The sequence below is a fragment of the Cygnus atratus genome, chromosome Z (genome assembly GCF_013377495.2).
Source record: "Cygnus atratus isolate AKBS03 ecotype Queensland, Australia chromosome Z, CAtr_DNAZoo_HiC_assembly, whole genome shotgun sequence".
Taxonomy (NCBI): domain Eukaryota; kingdom Metazoa; phylum Chordata; class Aves; order Anseriformes; family Anatidae; genus Cygnus; species Cygnus atratus.
Genome location: NC_066396.1, coordinates 81,213,860 through 81,235,269, shown reverse-complemented (window position 1 = coordinate 81,235,269; position 21,410 = coordinate 81,213,860). Strand labels below are relative to the sequence as shown.

General features: G+C 41.4%; 1 protein-coding gene across 1 annotated transcript in view; it reads right to left on the bottom strand.

The window, feature by feature from the left end:
• Window positions 1-2,119: 2,119 nt before the first annotated feature.
• ADGRV1 (adhesion G protein-coupled receptor V1) overlaps window positions 2,120-21,410 on the bottom strand; it is a 293,879-nt gene continuing 274,588 nt past the window's right edge. Inside the window, 3 exon segments of the mRNA XM_050716548.1 lie at window positions 2,120-2,568; window positions 10,578-10,755; window positions 12,647-12,838. Of these exon segments, the coding sequence (XP_050572505.1) occupies window positions 2,450-2,568; window positions 10,578-10,755; window positions 12,647-12,838 (489 nt within the window). The 3' untranslated portion in view covers window positions 2,120-2,449.

The following is a 21,410-nucleotide window of genomic DNA, read 5'->3' as shown; positions in this document are numbered from 1 at the left end:
GGCTGTGCCGAGTGCGGGCCCTGCAAAACACACCTGGGGGGGACACCCGCGCCACCAAGACCCTGGATTTTCTACAGACAGTACTGTTTCTATACAGAAAGTGCCTCTAGATCTGTAACTAACATTCATCTTGTGCTCCTAAGCCGTGTGAGCACCACCTAGAGATGGGAGATGCAGCAAATGCTGGCCGCGGACGCCATCCCACTGATCTGCCCTGAAAATGCTGATGCACTTACAGTAAATCTCTAACCAGGCCAGTTGTGCAACAAGCTGAAGTGACACAAAGTATTAACATTTATGGTGGTGAGTCAAAATCAAACAAACATCCTTCTTTTATAAGCTTTCTCACAGCATGTAGTGGCGTGCACTGCGAGTAACGAAGCATCTGTTACAGCCCCGGCTCTCGCAACCGAGCAAGTGTTGCAATCGCTCTGTAGGGCCAGACTTCTGTTAAGGATTAGCGGGTAGATGAGATGTATCAGCTATGGCCAATGCTCATTTCAGTTGATTCAGGAAGAAGAAAATTAAAAAGACCTTCAGGAGCCAGGTTTCCTGTTTAGAAAAAAAAAAAAAAGTATAGCATCACTACATTGCAAACCATCCCAAACTAATTTTAACTCCAGACTCAGAGTCTGATTTCAGTGATCCTTGCAGTTCATCTAAGTGCCCTTTACAGCTGTTGTAGGAACCATAGAAAAGTGAGCTGTAAAGTATGCTGAGATATCTCACTCTTCACCAGGTACCTGTTGTGCTTTGGATGCCCCGCTCCTGGTGTTAGAGGTTGTCCCTTCTCCACAGGTACGGGGATGCCTCTGACTCCCCTGTGCCCCCGCACGCTGCCTGTGCTGCCGCCAGGACCATTCAGCACCCCAAGCTTTGCCACAGACCACAGAGATTTGGCTGTGCTTGCTCTGCAGCATGACAAGTGTAAAAGGAGTCAACAAAATTCCTGGGAGTCAAAAACTAAGGCCTGATGCAGCAGAGCGTGTGGTTATTAAATACAGATGTAGCCATATTTCCCATCCACTCAAACATCTACTTTAAAAAGCACTTACTTAAAGGCTTTGATGACCAGAAAGTTACCTGTGTCTGTGAAAGCTTTTGCATTACACCAAGCCTTCATTTTGAAGATTATCTCTGCTTCTGGACATGGGTGATGCCTGTAAACTGTGCAATCCTAGCAGTTATTACAGAATTGGGACACAGAAAGGTTTCTTCTTCTTCTTCTTTCTTTTTCTTCTTTTGTTTTTCCTCTTGTCCCAGCTCAATGAATAATCAGTTGCAGTAAAATTTGTGTATTACCATGGTAAAATTCACAGAAAAGCTTCCATAAGAAATGTTTTCGTTTAAAAGCACAGGTTGTTGCTTAGAGCTTGCCTGACCTAAAGCCCTTAGGCAAGATCCTGGTGTAGGTATGAAAAGCCTGCTTGACATTTGCTATACTTCTACACCACGCTCAGAAATGTTCAGAGGAAAATTCCCTTGGTCTCCTGCTTTCATGTGTTTTTGTTCCAGAGTGTCTGTGCAGAAGCAGGGAGTTAATGATTCCTGCAAGACCAGCCTGCCTCACCCCTCGACTCTGAAATACTTCCTCTGTGTGTTTTTTTTTTCAGGGGAGGAACTTTTCTTGCTCGTTTATGAACTCAGATTACCGATCTATGCAAGGTGAGACTTGAGGCCTTTGATCAGAGCAGGAATATCTGCGTAGCACCCACGGAGATTAACAGAAAACTCTCCTGTCTGGCATTCCTCCCTTATTTCTGTCTGCGAGAAGAGGGAAAGAATTTAGTATTGTGAAAACAGCAAAATAACACAGTCAGCAGCTTGCAGATGCCTTGCAGTGACCTTTAAGTCGTTTCTCTCTTGTCCTTCATCTCCCCTTCCCTCTGCTTGTTTCAGACCATCACACATTTTATCGTGTCAGAATGTAATCTCTTCGGGTCAAGACTGTGTCTTTATTTACAGAGTTCACAGATTTGGGTGCTCTGAAACCAGCTGGAACAGTACAGCCTAGGAAACTTAGAACTGTGCAATGAAAATGCTTTCCTGTCCAACAGGGTGTGTGCATCACCTTCCAGCTCTGTAAGCAGCCAGCAGAAATAACAGACGTGTTTATATCAAACAGACTCTATTGCTTTTATTAATCAGTGTTACACATTCAGGTTAATTAAAAAAGCTACAGTTCACGAAATGTCATCTAACTACAAGATACAAATCTAAGTTGATCCCCACTGTATCTTTGATACGCACTGTAAAAAATTTACAGCTTATTTTTTTGAAATACAAAAACTCAAACATCCTTTGTTAAGCAGTCAGTACAGCTCACAGCATTCTACCACACAGTTTTATATAGTGTTTTAGTGCAAAGGGAAGTACAAATATAAAAATACGGAGGCTTGAATTAAAAAAAAAAAATGTTGGGGTGGTGGGGAACAAGCAAGCAGTGGAGTTAGAGATGGGTGTCTGCTATGGGGATTCTCCTGAGCTCGACAATCTGGGAGTTTGCCATGCTGCCCCCGTCCTGGCTGCCGTGGCAGGATTCATTATCACTGACGCTGAGACCGGCACCTAAAACAGAGAAACCAAAAAAAAAAAAAAAGAATCAGTGAGGATGGGGTCCTGAAACAGAAATGGTGATATTGTGTACCGTCACAGGGCTTCTCTACTTTATTCTGATTACTGACTGAAACCCCACGACAGTGTGGCAGGCTTTCTCCTACTGGCCAGCAATTCAGAACATTGTCAGATGTAGCTTGGTACCACCCAGACACACTTTTTCACAATCCCGCTGTCAGTCACTTTAATTCTCTCAGTAAATGGCACAACAGCTATTTTGGAGGTTGCCTTGATATCACAAGAGCATAAATCAAGGCCTGGTTTAGGCTGGGTTCATGGTCTGGCTGTTAAAGTCTGGTGCTTCCAAGGATATTTTCATGAAGAATTGACTTTTAATGATATAATTTCCCTGTTAAACTATAATTCCAGCTGTTTTAATAGGATTGTAATTTCAACATGAGAAAAGACGCTGACTAAATATTCTATAAACCCACATTTGGCACAAGCTGGTGTACCATGTTTTTCTTCTACTGTGAGAGAACACTAGGCTTTGGACAATGGAAACTTCCAAAACATGTCTGGAGGAGACCTCGAGAGGCCACCTTCTCCATCTTCTTGTTGCAGGAGTTCTGCTAGCTAGCTGATTCCTTGCTGTTGATGTACTTTTTATTTTTTTTTCTCTTGAGTTGATTAGTTTGAAGTACAGAATCTTTTTATGGAATGAGTATTTTTACAGAGTTATAGAGTGAATCCCCAAAAATACATGGGTTGCGTTAGTGTTCAGAGCATCTGGGCTTTCCATTGCTTCAGAGCTGCATGTTGGTGTCCTTTGGCACGGCAATTTCAAGACAGACTGATGTCAGTCATGGTCTTCCAGCACTGACACTTACAAATAAGTAGGGAACTTTTTCATTTGGGGCAGAAGCATTGGGGCAGAAGCAGGTCTGTGACTACACTCAGTTCAAGGGAGTTGCAGAGGAATGACATTTGGCTCAAAGAGCCTTGAACAGAGTATGCCAGCGAGGCAATGATTTCCATTTTCATACCAAAACAACATTTTCAGAAATTTCTGTGAGTTGTACAATGAACCTCTTATTTCTGTCTCAGCTGACATTCCAGGCTTGGGCTTGCGCGGCAGAAGAAAAGATAAGGGTCGTACATTTCTGGAGCTACCTCATAACGCTCTGTGCCCCTCACAACTCCACTTTCAGTAAGTTTTTCCTTACAACCTTCTCTTCCACCACTCCCCAAGTAGGAAAGAAGTCAGGAAAAAGTGTCAGTGGTGGGATGGCGTGAGGGTGCTCACTCCATACAGGAGTTCAGCCTGGAGCCCTGCGTGCTGCGAAGAGCCTGGAGCTAGCAGAGAACCTGAGCACAGCAACCTGCAGCAACCAGTGGTCCTCGGGATGTGCAGGGAATGTGCATCCACCTGAGGAGACCTGAGCTTGGGTTTGTGTCACCCAAGCTCTTTAGAGACCAGCGGCTACTGGCAGAGCGTGACAGGAGTAGAGACATCAGTGGACAGACAGCATAATAAAGGCAAGCAGATCAGGCTCTGAATCATTAAAATTCTTGTTAATAAGCATACTGAACATGACTGAGACATACTTACTCATTTAAATCTACATGCGTATTTAACCTTTTCATTGAATCATGGCTTTAATGACTAAAAGCTGGTTGAAAGTCCTGGGAAAAACAACAATTGCATGAGCTAAGTATTTGTTTTTTTCTTATCTTCTCCAAAACTGTTTGTTTTAGAACGGAAACATGAATGTAATAGAGAAGATAAATCTGACTGCTGTATTTGCTGTTTGGTGACAGAAGGACAAGGTAATAATAACTGTGATATAAATAAGATCCTTCATGTGAAGAAAAAAAAAATAATTCTAATGTTGCATCATCAACATTGGAATTCACTAAAAAGATGTCTTTAGGCTAAAGAGGATACAGGTTTCAAAAACGGGAAAATGCACGGGCGAAAACATTCAAAATGGTATTATATAAAATTTTCTTTTTATATGCCCGTGAACATCCAGGCTGCAGATTTTAAGGTGAACACTGAACTGAACAGGGTTAGAAACACGTTTGTCTGACTGTCGGCTGTACTGCAATTACGCAGTGTGGGGTATCTGCAAGGATCTTGTGCTGGTCACTACAAAAAGATCAGATACCAGATTAATCTGCTATCATATCACGTACATTCTTAAATGCCATATGTGCAAGTTTTGTGCAAAGCAAGGGGGATTTTTTTTTGTCTGTTTGTTAAGGAGGTTTTATGAGGGACTTGGCAAACCTGAGGCTGCAGTAGGCTCCTTGGGGTTTACAGCAGCCTTGTTCGGCTGCTGATCCGAAGGCAAACTTTTAAGAGTGGAGCCTTTTTAGGAATAAGAGCTGAGATGTAACCAGGATACCAGCCTACCAAACAGTCGGCAGGCTGGGAAGGGTACGACTGTTTACACGATGGAGTTTCATGGAGTTCGTAGGTCTGGCTTGCTCTCAGATTAGAGCAGAACTTAAACACAACCCTATCCAAAAATGCACGTGCTCCCCTAGAGATGCTGGTGTTGGGTGGTGGGTGAGCTGCTGGGAGTATTGCTTCTCCCCGGTTTGTGAAGCAACCACTTCGTGGAAAGACACGAAATAATGAGGCCTTTCTTTTCCTTTCTTTCTGTACCAAAGGACAAGCTAGAAATTGAAAAGTCACAACTAGCTTTGCAAAATCAGCAAGATCCCTCCAGTGACATCTACTGGTGGAATGACTTCATCAGTGCGTGCCTCTGTGCACTGAGCTCCGGTTGTTATCCCTTATCTGTTCAGATATATCTCAAACTTTCACTAAAACCTTCCAAGTGAGATGGAGTTTGTTTTGTAACTACTGTAGTTATATTGTGGGGGAAGTTTTCCATCTCCTAAGCACTTCTATCTTGTTTTCTGAATAAATCATAATGTATGTTGTATGTATAAGATGCGTTAGATAGACAGGAATTCTCTGCGTGCACCATGATTATTACTTCTTTTAGGGTTTTGACTTTACAGAGATGACACCAACAGGAACCCAGAATTCTGAGAGTGAAGTTCAGATTGGACTAAAAATACTTTCTGGATGCTATGCAGTCATGCTCAATACCTAACTGCTAGCACATTTGTGAGCCTTCACATCATAAATGAGAAGTCATATGAATATGCAGCCTGGCCACCCTCTCTTCCCTTTTGCTGTGCAGTGACCCCTTCAACACAGAAATGACACAGGCTGGTACAGCAGGGCAAGAACCTGGCATTTTGCCACTGTCTGCAGTTTATCTGCTCTGTGACAGTCTCATGGATATTCCACTGAGCATCTTTCAGAATTTGAAATTTCAAAGTTTTCTCCAACCCAGGATACCCAACACAAGATGCTTGGTTCTTAAACCAGGTACTTAACACCAAAGTTAAAAAAAATGCTGACTTTGGAACCCTACTTCTATTAAACTGAAAATTGTGAGCTGATTTATATCACATCATTATTATCATAAATGTATATATGTGTGCTTTTTTCAAATTTACATAGTAGATTTTTCCAGGTATTCTCATGGTGTAGAATATTTATTGAAAATTTATCACGTATGCCTCTACTTAGAGCAAAAATACGCTGAGATTACAGACATGGCAATACCCTGTTGATACTGTCCAATGCCCATTTGGAAATTACCACGTGCCCAGCTGGTGTTCTCAGCTCAAGGTTTGCCACACTTTGCATTCGCATCTCGCCCAAAAGAAACATTTGGTTTTATGCATCACAGGCAGTGGGAAACAGGAGCATTTGTAGTAGGTGGGAACGTGGATGGAAGCTGAGAGCCCAGCAAAGCTATCATGCATTCATGGTATTTATGCTTTAGAGCAAAGCTGATGGACAGCTTGCTGTCTGGGGACAGATTCCATCTGTTTTTACTCTGTTGGTTCAGTTTTTAACTCCCCAGACCTAACCAACACCAAATTCCCCAGGGAATCACAGGGAATAGCCGGCTTTAGCCTATAGATGTCTGCAACACACCACTCTGTGACAACCTGAGAGGCAACGGTCTTATTAAACTGTCTATCAGTATAGACCTTGCAAAAGAAATCAGGTAAAATGAAACCTAGTCCAAAACAACAGCACTTTTAGAGTTAACTAGTGCAATTAGCAGTGTCTAACTAGCAAATAATTATCCTTCTTAGTAGAAGCTAAGCCCTTCATACGTTATAGAAGCCATAAATGAAATATAATAAAAGAAATCATTTAAGCCAAACAAATAATCGTCCGGGAAATAAATAAATAAATAGATAGATGAATAAATAAATAAATAAGCTTTAGCAATGGATTCCCAGAGTATAAGGGCCGAAGTGATATAGTCACCACAGTGAATACTAATTCTTTATTCCTATATGGACTTGAACATATTTGATGAAAAGGAGTAATTAATTGCTAAGTCATCTAGAGGCCATGTCTTTATGACATATGAAGTCCAGCTTTTGGATTCCTTGCACTAAATAAACAATCCTATGGCCATATAACACAAGGTTTGCATAAAACTAGTGTAAAAGCTGGGTAAGCAACTGCATGTTGATGTCCACATCATTTGCTGGAGACACCGTTGTGTGTCTTCATCTGATCCAGCCCATATTTCGGGTTAATCTGTAATTTGGGCCAGCATTAATGATTACGGAACCAAGGGCTAAGTGCACAGTTCTGTGGCATGCCTCTTCAGCAGTCGGGCCAAGTGTGCCACCGCACCTCTTTGTGGGGCTGCACTGCAAACCGCAAGTTACAGCTGCAAGTTGAAGGAGAAAGTCATGCAGGGGGATTTCTTTGATTTTTTTTTCCAGCTGCATAATTTCAGCCACCCTTTATTAGTACCATGAGTGTGGCCAGCTGCAGGCAAGGGTGGGGCAGGAGGACAGTAACAAGATTTTAGCTTTGCTGACAGCAAAATAGATCTGCAATTATGCCCTCGTTCACACTGATCCTAGCTGCCAGATTAACAGCCAGCATAAATCAAAGGAGCCTTCAGACAGCTCCACACTGCACGAGCAGAAAGGACAGGAAGGCAGAAAGACATTTCTGCACATCCCTCTGCTGATCAGTGCTGATCCTCAGCCAGCCTCATGAGTGGGAGCTCATACCTGAGCACAGCTCAGGCTGAGTTGGGTTAGGAGTGTTAAAAACAGCTAATGTGGTGCAAAAGTGCCTGTCCCTGCTCCCCCAGGAGCTCGCCTACTTCCAGATGAGGAATTCTCAGCTGGAATTAAGCGCGGCCTAACGAGGTGGAGGAGCAGTCCAGGCAGGCATCTCACCCCAATACCTCTGATCTGTGATGGGGAGGAGGCTGGGGCTGGTGCTCTGAGCAGAGGCACCAGACCGACTGTGGGGTGGCCCAGGGAGAGGAAGAGGGTGGGGGAGAGGAAGGAGAGGGAGAGGAAAAGGAAGAGGAGAACTCGGTGACCTGAGTCACTGCGGTTTCGTGTGAGAACAAATAGCGGCACAAGAGAGGAAGGAGAAATGTGCAGCTGGGGGGTCGGGGGCAGGCCCCCAGCAGTGGCTGCGAGCTTAACCACATCATAAATTCCCTTCAGACCACGCTCCATGAATGCTCTAACAGCATAAGCCTGTGCTGAAACACAGACATCCCTCTTCCCCTCTCCTCTTATCCCTTCTCATTGCTTCCACGCCATCTCCTGCCCTGTGCCACCAGAAGCACCTCAATCCCTTGGCCATGCACTGAACTGAGCTGGAGGGCAGCTTTGACTGGTAATAACAAAACATGATTATGATTTCCAGTTTCAGAGAAACTCAGTTTTGTGTTTTTAAAGTATGTGTTGAGACGCAGCTTGTATCTAAGGCACTAGCTGATAAACATTTACTTTGGTGGTTAAAGCTGCTCTAACCTCAGTACCTCCTCAGTTCAGCTTGTTCGAACATATGTGGGGATGGAACTAGCTGAGGGAGCTGGTTTTGCTTAGATACAGCCTTTTTTTTTTTTTTTTTTTTTTGCCCCATAACATTGCTAGGGACACAGTTTGGGCACAAGAATAGGTACTGGGGCAAAAGGGACAGGATCTAGATGAATAAGTAATGCAAACAGAAGTGTTTTTCTCAGATTATGCCCTGAGGTCTCCACTTCAAATCTTATGAGCTTCTAAAGGCTCACAAGAACAAATTATAATACCAATATAAATATTAAAGAAGACAATAGTAAAAGTTAGTCAAAAAAAAAATATATCAAAAAATGGTTCTAAACCTACTTCTTTTAGAAGGACTGGAAACAAATGAACTTTGGTGGAGCTTGAAGATTTATTAAAAAATCATCAGATGATAAAAAAAAGTTGTGGTGAGTTATGTTAACCATGACTTTTAACTACTGATGTTGACTAGTTTGCTCTTCTTCACGGTTTAAGATTCAGCCATTCACCCTGCATAGCATTTACCCCGGTGAATAGGGTAGCTGATGTCAACTGCCTGCTTAAGTACTAACCACCATGTGAAGCAGTGGGAGTGCTGAATTTGAATGGCTTCCTCTGCTGTTAACATCCTGTGAATTCTCTGGTTTCTGTCACAGTATTCTGAAAGGAACATAAAATTGAAAGCTATCTTCTCTGGTATTTAAAAACAGGTTTGCACCTGTAAAGTTATGCACCCAGATTTAAGCAAGTCTTGCCCCAAATCCTTAACTGCACAGCAGAGTATAAGTAGCCTGCAAAGTGTACAGGAAAATCAATAGGTAAAACAGAAATTTTGTTACTATCTTATTTCCCAGCTCTAGCCCAGTTATGAATCATCCAGTTTTCAACATTTGAAGAGTTTTCTGCTATGGAGGTTGGCCTAAGAGATAAAGCCTTGTGAATGTGCTGAATAAAGCTCTCTTCGTTATCATTCCCAGTCTTCCACCCAGTTTGACTGTTTTCAGTGGTGTCACTGAGGAGGATTACTGGTAAAGTGTCAGAGTGCTTAACCTGCTAATTTAGACAATACCTTAACGTTGTGCCTTGCAAGAATCCCAGAGGCTCAATGGCTTGGTGAGGTTGTCCCCAGGATCAAATCCTCTGGTATTTCACCCATGCCTACAGGGGGTGGGCTTGGTCTAGCATCTGCTAGATCTTATTGGGTGATGCTCCTCAGTCTTCCTGGTCTTCTTATCAAACGTTCTCATGTTTATCTATCTTTGAATCAGTTTTTGCTTCATTTCTTCCGCCTAATGCCATGCCTGGCTGCCTATTTATGTCATCGTTTGAATAACCTAAAGTTTCACTGGTTGGGTGGGTGAGATAGCAGAAAAGCAATCCCTCACCAAGGGTAAAGCTGGGGATTTTGAAGACTTGACCTCTAAGGCCATTGAGAAGACTGGCTACAAATGGTTTCTTTTGCGGGTGTAGTTTGAGCATGGACACCCAGAGTGGCCTCCCCCAGGCTTTGTTCTCCAGCAGCATGGTGAGCTCATCACAGGTGGCTGTTGTGTTTGGGCAGAACTCTATCTAGCTTATTTTTCCAGCATACATCATTTTTTTCAGGCCCAAATGCATTTTTTGACACTGTGGAATACAAATATTTTGTCCTACACTTTTGGGAGCATCAGTATTTATGAAATTATGTTTTTTCTTGCAAGCATACACAAAAAATGAAGATCAGCAACATACACATACTCTACATAACTACTCAAAAAAGAAGGGAACAGAAGACAAGACGGACAGTCTCTAGAGGCAGCTAGCTAGCTGTTTAGGAACTTGTGAAAAAATGTCAGAGCCTCCAATCTGCTGCTACTTTCTGCAGATCTGTGTATCACCATGACTCAAAACATATTTTTGCAGAGTCCTTCACTGTTAGTGATAGATTGTCTGCACAATATTTTTAGTTTATAGAATAACAGTCCAAGACAAAACAATTTCAGATGATGTTTTTGCTGGTAATCAGATTAAATTAACAGCAATTGGATCTCATCAAACGGTGACACAATTAGAGTGAAGAACAGAAGCACAACAATCTTTGAGGAACAAGAAGAGGAGTCACTCACCAGTCTTTAAAGCAAATATTAGGTCATCAAACTCCTGTGATTCCTCATCAGCAACCAATGAGCTGTTACTAAATCCTCCGGAAGGGTGGAACACATTGCCGTTTTGTGGACTCTGCTTAAAGGAAGCACTAGCTTGACTGGCAGGCTGCAAAGACGCCCTCTCCCAGTCTGCTGGCACCTGTAAAGTTTAAGACATAGAAATGCAGTAACCATCAAAGTTACACTATATAAATGATTTACATGCCTGCTATATTGAGATAACAAACTGGAACCTACAACCAGAGTTGAATTCAAGATCAGATTTGGAGCCAGCTATTCTGTCACTTCTGTGGTGAACAAGGTATCCTAATTTGAATAAATAAATAAGTACATATATTCAGAAAACTCAATTACAAGTAATTTAATCTTGCACTTGTGACATCTGCCCTACATGTCTCAAACATTTTGCTTTTTCATAACGTTGGCCCCTGCTATGGAGAACTTTTAAGTAAAAGCACTGTCAGTCACAGTAAAAGCACTCCAGTCACAATATGCTCTCTCTCCTCTCTTTGAAGGTGCTGGTGTACAGCCTGACAGTTTTTATATCAACTTTGCTATATTTCCTCTGCCACTTCATTCTGAAGTGGAGCTGCACAAAAAATCAGAATTTCAGTTCGTGACAAAAAGGTGTGGGTTTTTTTGGGGGGAAATCTATCTCCTCCATAATTGTGAGGCAAATCCAGAATACTGAACTCTAAAAACATATATTTTATGACAATCAAAATGTATTTTCTTGGTCCATTGCTAATCTGCTGTTTAGGAGGCAGGAATATCTCCTATGAGGAAAGGCTGAGAGAGCTGGGGCTGTTCAGCCTAAAGAGAAGTCTCTGGGGTGACCTCATTGCAGCTTTTCAGTACTTAAAGGGGGCTTATAGAAAAGACCAAGAGCAACTTTTTGCTCATTCAGATAATGACAGGACAAGGGGGAATGGTTTTAAACTAAAAGAGGGGAGATTTAGATTAGATGTTAGGAGGAAATTCTTCACTCAGAGGATGGTGATGCACTGGACCAGGTTGCCCAGAGAGGTTGTGGATGCCCCATCCCTGGAGATGTTCAAGGTCAGGTGGGATGGGGCCATGGGCAACCTGATCTAGTGGGTGGCATCCCGGCTCATGGCATTGGGTTTGGAACTAGATATCATCAAATTCCCTTCCAACCCAAGCCATTCTATGATTCTATGAATACAAAAGGTTGCCACATAGATCTGAGAGGCTATGCTGTCCAGTAATCCAGGGAGTCAGGCACCACCTTAAGTGACATTATGAGATGCCTAATACATTTAGCAGGCTGCCAGGAGGCAGCTGAGGAGCTTTAACATCCTGACAAACCTACAGTCAAGCAAGTAGAGAAAAGGGCAAAAAGAAATGCTGGTTGAGCAGCTTGGTTTATGCAAAAAAAAATATTACTATGTCATGTTCCCTTGAAATAATTGGATTCTATTAAATCAGCTGGAAATTCTCCATCTCCATCAACACGCAAATGTACCTAGCAGCAAAAGTCACCTTAGTTTACTGCAGGTAGTGAAAAAGAGATACTCTCCAGTTCCAGCAATGAAGGAATTGAAAATCATTGCCCTCAAAATTTCCAGAGATTTCACACACTATGACTTTGGAAAATTAGTGACTTAAAACTCGTCCAAGCCCTATGGCAAGCTGAAAGAAATGGCTTGATATTTTGATTCTTCGTGACCTACTTCTGACAACATTTTAACCAATCTCTACAACAAACTGAAGACCCAAGTAGAAAAGGGAAATTCCCTAGATGGGATGTTACCAGAGACTGGTAAGTTACAAGAATATCACCATGGCTACGTATAACATTTCTTGTGGCAAAAAGAAACATTTCCCCTATTTCTGGGTGTCTAACCACAAATAAATAAATAAATAAATAAATAATTTAAAAACAAGAGAGAGAAAAAAATAGAGATAATTATAATAATTAGCATCTCATTCACTTAACTTCAGCAGCACCACTCAAACCTCCACATACATTTTCAATACACAAGGCAATGACTTTAGAGCACTGTTACCTCTTCCATAGCACTGATGAGGTTCTGAGTGGACTTGCTGATCTCCCCACCTGCAGCTGGCAAACCACTGCCATGTGTAAAGAAAGCAGATCCTGGAGTTGTATGTCCATTCATGTCTACAGTATAACTTGCTTTCACGGGACAACAAAGTTGGTTGTGCAGGATAAAATACACCACAAAGACATAAAGACCCTGGAACATGGGGAGAGAAAAAGAACATCAGTGTCTGAAACGAAGGAAGCTTAGAACAGATTTTGAATGTGGTCACAGCAAGGTCCTATATGCTGTGATAGATGCCCGCCCTTACACCATCGATCCATGCCACTAAGGGCTGCAGCCAGTTTCTCTGGAGTGTAGGAGAAGATGGCACTGTCAGTCAGAGACCTGGAAATTAAAAGTAAGTCCTGTGGCCTCCAGGTAAACACTCTGTCCCCATCCCATCGTAGTCATAGAAAGTGAACAGTCATAGAAAATGATTATTTGGTTGAACCCATATAGTTGCAAGGCAAATCCAACTTCACAACAACAAAAGAGTTGAGATTTACAGTAGTCATAATGGTGAAAACGTGGTTGCAAGGCAAAGCCAATTTCACAACAACAAAAAGTTGAGATTTACAGCTGTCATAATAGTGAAAATGTGGTTACAGGCTGCATTTACAATAGGATTTGGCTGCTGGTCCCCAGCCACATTTTTTTTAAAACTTTCTTACTGAGCTGCTGGCTCTTTACACTTTTGCCCCAGCTTCAGTCTCATGCAAACTGCATTGCTGCTGTGACAGAGACCAAGCTGTAGCTATAAATTATATTCTCTGTGATACCCACTAATTCAACACTTTCATCTGTGATTGATATAAAGGCTCTACTGTATGTCTCTGCAGTTCTTCTTTAAAACTTGCTAATTTTGACCTTTAGGCTTAGCCAAGAAGAGTATTATAACCATGTCTTTTTTTGCATAGAAATCCAGTGATTGAACTTCTGACTATGAAATCTTTCTTTTTCTCTAATTATTAAATTGCACTAATACTGAGGGGAAAAAAAAAATCCATTTTGATTAATGAGCCAACCAAGTTAATAATTAATAAAGAAGGGGTTAACCAGAAGTGTGCATAAAGAAAACCTCATGATTGTTGATTACTGCAGTACAGTTATGTTTGTCTTGTTTTTTGTATTTCATGTTGTCCTCTAAACCCCTGAAACCAATTGTACTAAACAGAACAATTTATTAGAAAGGAGCCCACTGGCATGACAGTAATAACTGGGATTATAAATAGTAAGGAGTTTCATCTAATTATATTTGGGAATTCCTAATGGAAGGAACTTTGAATGTATGTTGAGACTGCAAATACCCAAGATATATGCTCATCACAAATTCCTATAAAACAGGCAACGTAAACAATGCTTCATGGTTCACAGATTCATAATTTCTAATGCCAAAACTATATGACAAAATGGTTTGTAATAGCAGTTCGGTCCGAAGTGACACATAGCAGAAGCTGATGGGATTCAGTGGGAATTCAATCTCAGCTGGTGAACTCTGGAAATGCTCTCATACAGCTGCTATAAACACAGACAGCTATATTGCTCTGCGAGTGCATTTTTCTTAACAGCAAACAGGAAAACAAAAGTGTTGAAACCGATTCTTTTAAAAAAACAGTTAGCCACTTTTCCAGATAGCTTTTTTTTTTTTTTTTTTTTTTTTTTTTTTTTTTGTCATGAGGATTTGGAGCACTTCACTGAGAGACTTGCAAAGGGAAATTATTTCTGATATATGTAAATACATTCCAAAAAAATGATGTAAACACACATTGCACTTAAGAGACACTAAAAAGGGACTAAAATGTCCTTTCGTTCTATAAACAACTCCAAGAACTCTCATGTAGGTCAAGCATAATGGGTCCAGCAAGTGGATTTCTTTTAATATCAGTCATTCGATGGATGTGAAAAGGGTAAGAATTCCAAGAAGAGCAGACAGCAGTGGTGACAGTAAACTCCAGGTTTCAGAACAGCCTCTGGCACTCCCATCTCTCAGGACCTGGCCATAAGAGGTGCACACATGTTTTAAGTGGTTTCATATTTTTCAAGAAAACCCATTAACTGCAAACTCTGCACAGCCATCTTTCAGAACCAGAGGGACATAGGGCACCACTGAGGAAGGCTGATGCTGTATCACACTCCTGCGCAGCCCAGAGTGCAGACACTCACTCCCAAAACAAACCCAGAACACAGCACCGAAATTACTTCTTCAACTTTGATTTAATTCTGTGTGCTCCAGACAGTGCTATTCCTGTGGAACTATGGCTATGCCAGCACCACAAAAGGTGCTTTGACAGCCAAAGCATCCTTTGTACCCCGTCCTCCCACCTGTTGTCACTACTTCTGCCTTCACTGCTGGGACGCAGACCTCCCTTCTCCTGGAGGCAGGAGCCAGCACCACGCAGATGCATTGGCTCCCAGCTGGCGCCTCTCATTTCGCTCCTGCTGCAGCCCTCATTTCATTAATCTAGATTTAGAGAGAGGATGATCAGATGTGATCCGTGGAGTTCAAATTGTGTATTAACCTTCTCTTGTTTCATAGTAATACACTCCTGTTGCAGGGGAGCGGGCATCAATCACAGAGTAATTTGCCAGTTACCCACAGCACGCATTTTCCAGTTAAAGGTACTCAAACACCATCCTGTCAGGCCAGGCCCAGTAACGAGCTGCAGAGAGAAGACCAAAAGGGACCCGGGGCTCTGTGTGGAATGATCTTCTGCCATCTCCCAGGCAGCTCCTGAATTGGAGGCTGAGAAGGAATTTCAGCATCTGCGGCTCAGAGTAGTCTCACGTGTTGATGCTGAGGCTGCTCCTCTGAGTCCTTCCGTAATGAGGGGGACGTTGTTTGACTGGTCTAAGGTCGGGAGGAGACACAGACAGGTAGCTAACAGAAGCACAAATTGCTTTGCTCCCACCCTTGCAAAGTGTTACGGCACAGACTTACAGACAGCAGCTTATGAAAATATTGTATCTAAGAAAACCAACACTCCTAAGCAGGTTATATATATATATATAAATATATATATATATATATATCACTTACACAGGAACTGTACTGCTGTGTAGATGATTACTTGCTTAAGTGGAAAAAGGGTGGATCCTTCTTTGACCCATACAGATCTACAGAATCACAGAATCATAGAGTCATTATGGTTGGAAAAGACCTCCAAGCTCATCCGGTCCAACCAGCTCCCTACCACCAATGTCACCCACCAAACCATGTCCCTAGGCACCATGTTCAACCTTTCCTTGAACACCCCCAAGGACGGTGACGCCACCACCTCCCTGGGCAACCTGTCCCATCACCTGACCGCTCTTTCTGAGAAGAAATGTCTCCTCATTTCCAACCTGAACCTCCCCTGGCACAACTTGAAGCCATTCCCTCTAGTCCTATCACTAGCTACCTGTGAGAAGAGGCCGACCCCCAGCTCCCCACACCCTCCTTTCAGGTAGTTGTGGAGAGCAATGAGGTCTGCCCTGAGCCTCCTCTTCTCCAGACTAAACAACCCCAGTGCCCTCAGCCGCTCCTGACAGGACTTGTGTCCCAGGCCCCTCACCTGTTTTGTTGCCCTTCTCTGGACATGCTCCAGGGCCTTGATGTCTTTCTTGTAGTGAGGGGCCCAAAGTTGAACACGGCACTCGAGGTGCAGCCTCACCAGAGTTGAGTACAGGGGAACAATCATCAAGAAAACATGCTTTGTGGAGATGAGGTCCTGTGTTCCATTGTTGTGGTTTTGTTTGAAGTATCCAAAGGAGTTTATGGTCTTACTCTCACTATTCCACGTCTCTATCAGAAACCATTATGTTTGAATTTTGGGAAATCAAAACAAGACAAATGGTTCTGCCCAAACAACACTGAGCTCCAGCAGTCATAAGCACAAAGATGCCATGGACCACCCCATATTGATTGGTGCTTATTTTAGCACCAGCTACCAGATTGTTTACTTTGCACGAGCACAGGAAGCATGCATACATCCCAGCTGTCAGTCCAACCACAACTTCTACAGTCTTAATGTGTTTTTTCAAAAGCACTAGTTTGAGAAGTGAATTGTCCTTTATTATATTTCAGATGTTCTATGTTTGTTTTAACCTCATCCTTTAATACCGCAAAAATAAACTTAAAGTACTAAAAAAATTAGACTGTTGGCACTGTAATGTCTGTTTCACTGTATCTGTCATGAATGTCTTTGGCCGTTCACACCAATCACAGAATTATAAAATCACAGAATGGTTTGGGTTGGAAGGGACCTTAAAAATCATCCAGTTCCACCCCCTGCCATGGGCAGGGACACCTCAACCAGAGCAGGCCCCATCCAGCCTGGCCTTGGGCACTGCCAGGGATGGGGCAGCCACAGCTCCTCTGGGCAGCCTGGGCCAGGGCCTCACCACCCTCAGTTATTAAAGGTTGGACTAGATGATCTTAGAGGCCTTTTCCAACCTGAATGATTTTATGATTCTGTGATTTAATGATTCTATGATTCAATCTTGTTTTGCATTTACAATGGATACTTGACCACCCTGATTGCCTCCTATGATGCAGTGACTGATTTAGTGGAGGGGTGGTGGTGGATCACATTTGCTTTGAGTTTTACAATTCTTTTAACACTGCCCCCCTCAGCATTCTGGTATGCAGGTCAGGACATTGTAGTCTACATGGATAAAGTACCAGATCTACAAAAACTTGAGCAAGTCCAGTGGAGGGCCACCAAAACGGTCAGGGGATGAAGCACGTGCCCTGGGATGTCATGTTGAAGGAACTGGGCTTGTTTAAAGTGCAGAAGGCTCGGAGAGGACTTAATAGACATTAACTGCTATTAGTCTTCCAGTTAACAAAAGGTAGTTTCCAAGAAGACAGGGATGAGAAGAATGAGAGATACTGGTCCTATGTTGAAATAGGGCAGGATCCAGCTGCATATAAGGAAAATCTATTACAAGGGTAATTAAGTACTGGAACAAAGTGACCAAATAAACTGAGAGGAACGTGTTCTCAGAGGCCTAAGCCCTACCTGTGAATTCAGCCTGGACCCTGCTTTGAGCAGAAGGTTAGACCAGACAACATCCTTAGGGTCCTTCTAAGCTGAGTAAATCTCCAAATCTGTAGCAGCCACAGAACTCACAGGAACACAAAAATAATCACTTGCATTAATCACCCAGGGTCTTGAACCAAGCACAGAATAACCACATTGAAAGGTCAAGATCACCGGTTCACAGCTTTTGACTGTTGTGGCTACGAGTGTTATTTAAAAGTACTGCTACTTCCAACCCTGTTTTCAACTAAAAAGCAAATGATGGCATGACAAGATCTAATTTTACTGTGTGACCTTTGTAGGTAATATTACTCTACCTGTCCTTTTATCCTTAGTTTCAACATGGTCAGGAGTTGTACAGATTCACTTGTACAGATTCAGTTGTACAGGTTCTCCCAAACATTCAACACTGATATTGCATGATATTTTTTTTGGTCTCTAGTTACTCCCTCCTTAAGTTGTACGTAGGAGAAGAAGGGAGGTTCTCCTGGGAGGGTTTGGTGCATGAATGTGTGTGATGGGAATTCTCAGATACAACAGCTTGATTTATTTAGTCTGTGGAGGGGTAGCTGCAGGAAGCTGGTAAATTATGGACAAACTCCCATAGCTGTCAATAAAGTGGCAAAATAAATTTTACTCTTCCATGAGATCACATGCAGACCTGGTAGACTGATCCACAGAAAGCCTTCACTGTGCATTTGATGCCCATTTTCTCTCTATTTCTATCTCTCTATTTCTATCTTCATATTCTAATTTTGCAGGTTCCAGGATTGCAATATATCTAAATTTGGAAGTTGAGAGAACTCTGCTAATAGTAATAGCAAAGGATACATCAGACAGAAAATAGAAAAGGATACATCAGACTGTATCAACAAATCTCTTCTTTATCTCCTTTTAACACACTGAAAAAAAAAACAACCAAACGAACAAACAAAAAAAACAAGATGCCTACTGTCTCCCATAATTTTAAATTGTCTTGTAAGATAAAGGACTTTTATTGCTTTAAAGAACACAAACACACCAAGGCACTAGATTACTATTATTTTTTTACTGGCGTATACTTCTCACATACTTTATACGTATCACACTTCTTTCACATGTATTTTCATCTGTGGCTGAGATATTCTGTCCTGAAATTGCAAAACTTCATCTGTTCCAAGGAGAATTATATTCAGATAATGTGATCTATTTTAGAGAAATGGCATTTCTGTTAATAAAACTAAAGTATCTGTGCAGGACTTCTGGACAAGAAATGTCATTTGAACAACCCTAGTTCCTGAAACTACTTCACTGTTTACCATCACTAACAGAAATTTAGTGCACTCTACATATGTATAATTTACTTCATACTTTAATTAGAAAAAATATTTAATCACTAAAATTTATTTAATTAATCACAAAAAGTTGATTTTTCCAAATGAGATTTTTTTGTGAAATCAAGGCTCATAAGGAAAGATAGTAGTGTGTGTTACACCATGGAAAGACCTCTTTGTCCATCTTGGATCATTTCTTTCTTACTATGTAGCCTTAGATCACCATGGCTACAACATCACTATTGTTTTCAAAGTTACACATTTATTGGTGCCAGGTGGTAAAACAACAAGAAATCGCACAAACAGATGTCGCCTCCAAATGAGGAGTTATCTTTACTCAGATCAGCTTTTGAGATTAGCTGTCTGTAATCACCATAGAGGAATTTCTGCATGATGGCTTGTGCTTTGGTTAGTTTCACTGTAGTTTTATTAATCTTATCAGGGTGAGATATAATCTTATTCTCTGTCTGGACTATGCCAATTTACTCTTGGCAACCAGTCTTAGAAAGTCCTTTGCTTGTCAGTTTAATGGTCAGGCCCCCCTTCTTCTCTGCTGCTCATGCTTTTCTGGGGTGCCACATGTGCTGTTGCCACTCTGGGTGGCAGTGTCTTGTTGGATGCTTTGGCACCTTAATGCCTTAGCTGACTTCTTGTTAACTACCCTGAGGATTTCGCTAATTTACTGGAACTTCTTATGCTCTGGACTTCTGTTTTCTCACATCATTTTCCATCATTGGCCAGTCAAAGCCTGCTTTGGGTTAACACTGATTTACGTAACAGTGCCTACTGCTTTTGGGAAAATTACTGGTCTGATTAATCCTGATAATTTGCATGTTTTGCCATGTTCAAGAACTTAGAATTTACATAGCAAGAGATGACTCACAATGTTGAAGGAACCACGTTTGGGAAATCATGATCAAGGCCATTGTACAATGCATGGTATATACTTGACATTGCCTTTCCTAATGTGTTGGAAAAAATTAGCCATGGAACTGAATATTTTTATACACATCATTAATGCTTACCAACCGACACAGGAAAAACATACATAATTCTCTACTTCTCCAAGTTGCAAGGCTAAAAATGATAAATCCTATGCACAGCACTTTTGTGCATGTTTGGATATTAAAAGCAGACTTTAAAGTACATGTTATTTTTCCATATCTTTATCATCCACATTTTCTTTGAGAACAGCTTGAAGATCTTTTATTGGTGTCATGATGACAGAAGTATCATCTTAGTCACATGATACTATATCCTAAGCCATCACATAACATCTCCCACTCACAGCTCTCCAGAAATATTAACCTTTGAAATGTAAATCAGATCCTTCTGTTTCAATCTAGTTCTTCTCAGCATTCAAAGCGACTGTTGTAAAAGACATGTCCTCAGCAATGCAACCCTGCCAACTGGTGATTATGTTTAATAAGTCGACTTTGGATCTGCTCTGTATCATCAAGGTTTTGACTGTTTAATTGCCACTAAGCACCAGTTTGCATGAAGTTACTATCATTCTTATCAATCACATTTTTTCTCTTATTTCTCACAGTTGCTGTTGGGAACATTTACTGCTTATCAGCACTTTGCTTCCTGATGTATTTACTTTCCATTTTGCTCTGTAGGATTTATCTCAGTTACAGCTGAAATTCTAAAAAAAAATCACATTGAAATCAAAAGACAACAATTAATATAATGTAATTGAGGACTGCAAAACCCACACCATTAATGTGCCATGTTATAAGACCACTTGTTGAACCAACCAACCACCACTACCACATACACAAACAGAAGCCAGTATAATAAAATGGAATGAGAAAAGAATCATTCATGTATTTATTGTTAAATTAAAAGTGTATTAACAGGTTTGCACTAAGGTACAGTGATTTCAAGTGGTTTCTCTTGTATAAAGTTATTTTTGTCTAAGGTTATAATTCTAAAGACTGAAATATTATGGGTATGTTTTGTAATAATAATAAAAATTTTGTGCTGTGAATATATTTTCCCAATATTAGTGTGACACCTGAAACTTGGTCGAAACTGCCAAGTTTCTCTTTATGCAGAACCAGCTATGCCAAGTCCATGATGAATCTTGCAGTTTCTACCCAAAGCCAAAGCCATAAATTCCTTTCTGCCAAACTGCGTTCAGCTCAGAATTAGTCTAAACTTGGCTGAGGCTTACCTGAAAGGTTCACAGACTTTGGGAAATCTTTAAAAAGCAGATTTGCTTGGATACTCAGGACTGACTATAAATATTTTGCACAGCTCTCAGCACACTTCCAGCTACTCCCACACAACAGTCATTTGTATCTCCTATTTCAGCCCTGCGAGGGGCAGAAAAGGTTTTTGTTTGTTTATTTTTTGTAAGACGACAGATTCAAACTTTAAAAGTGA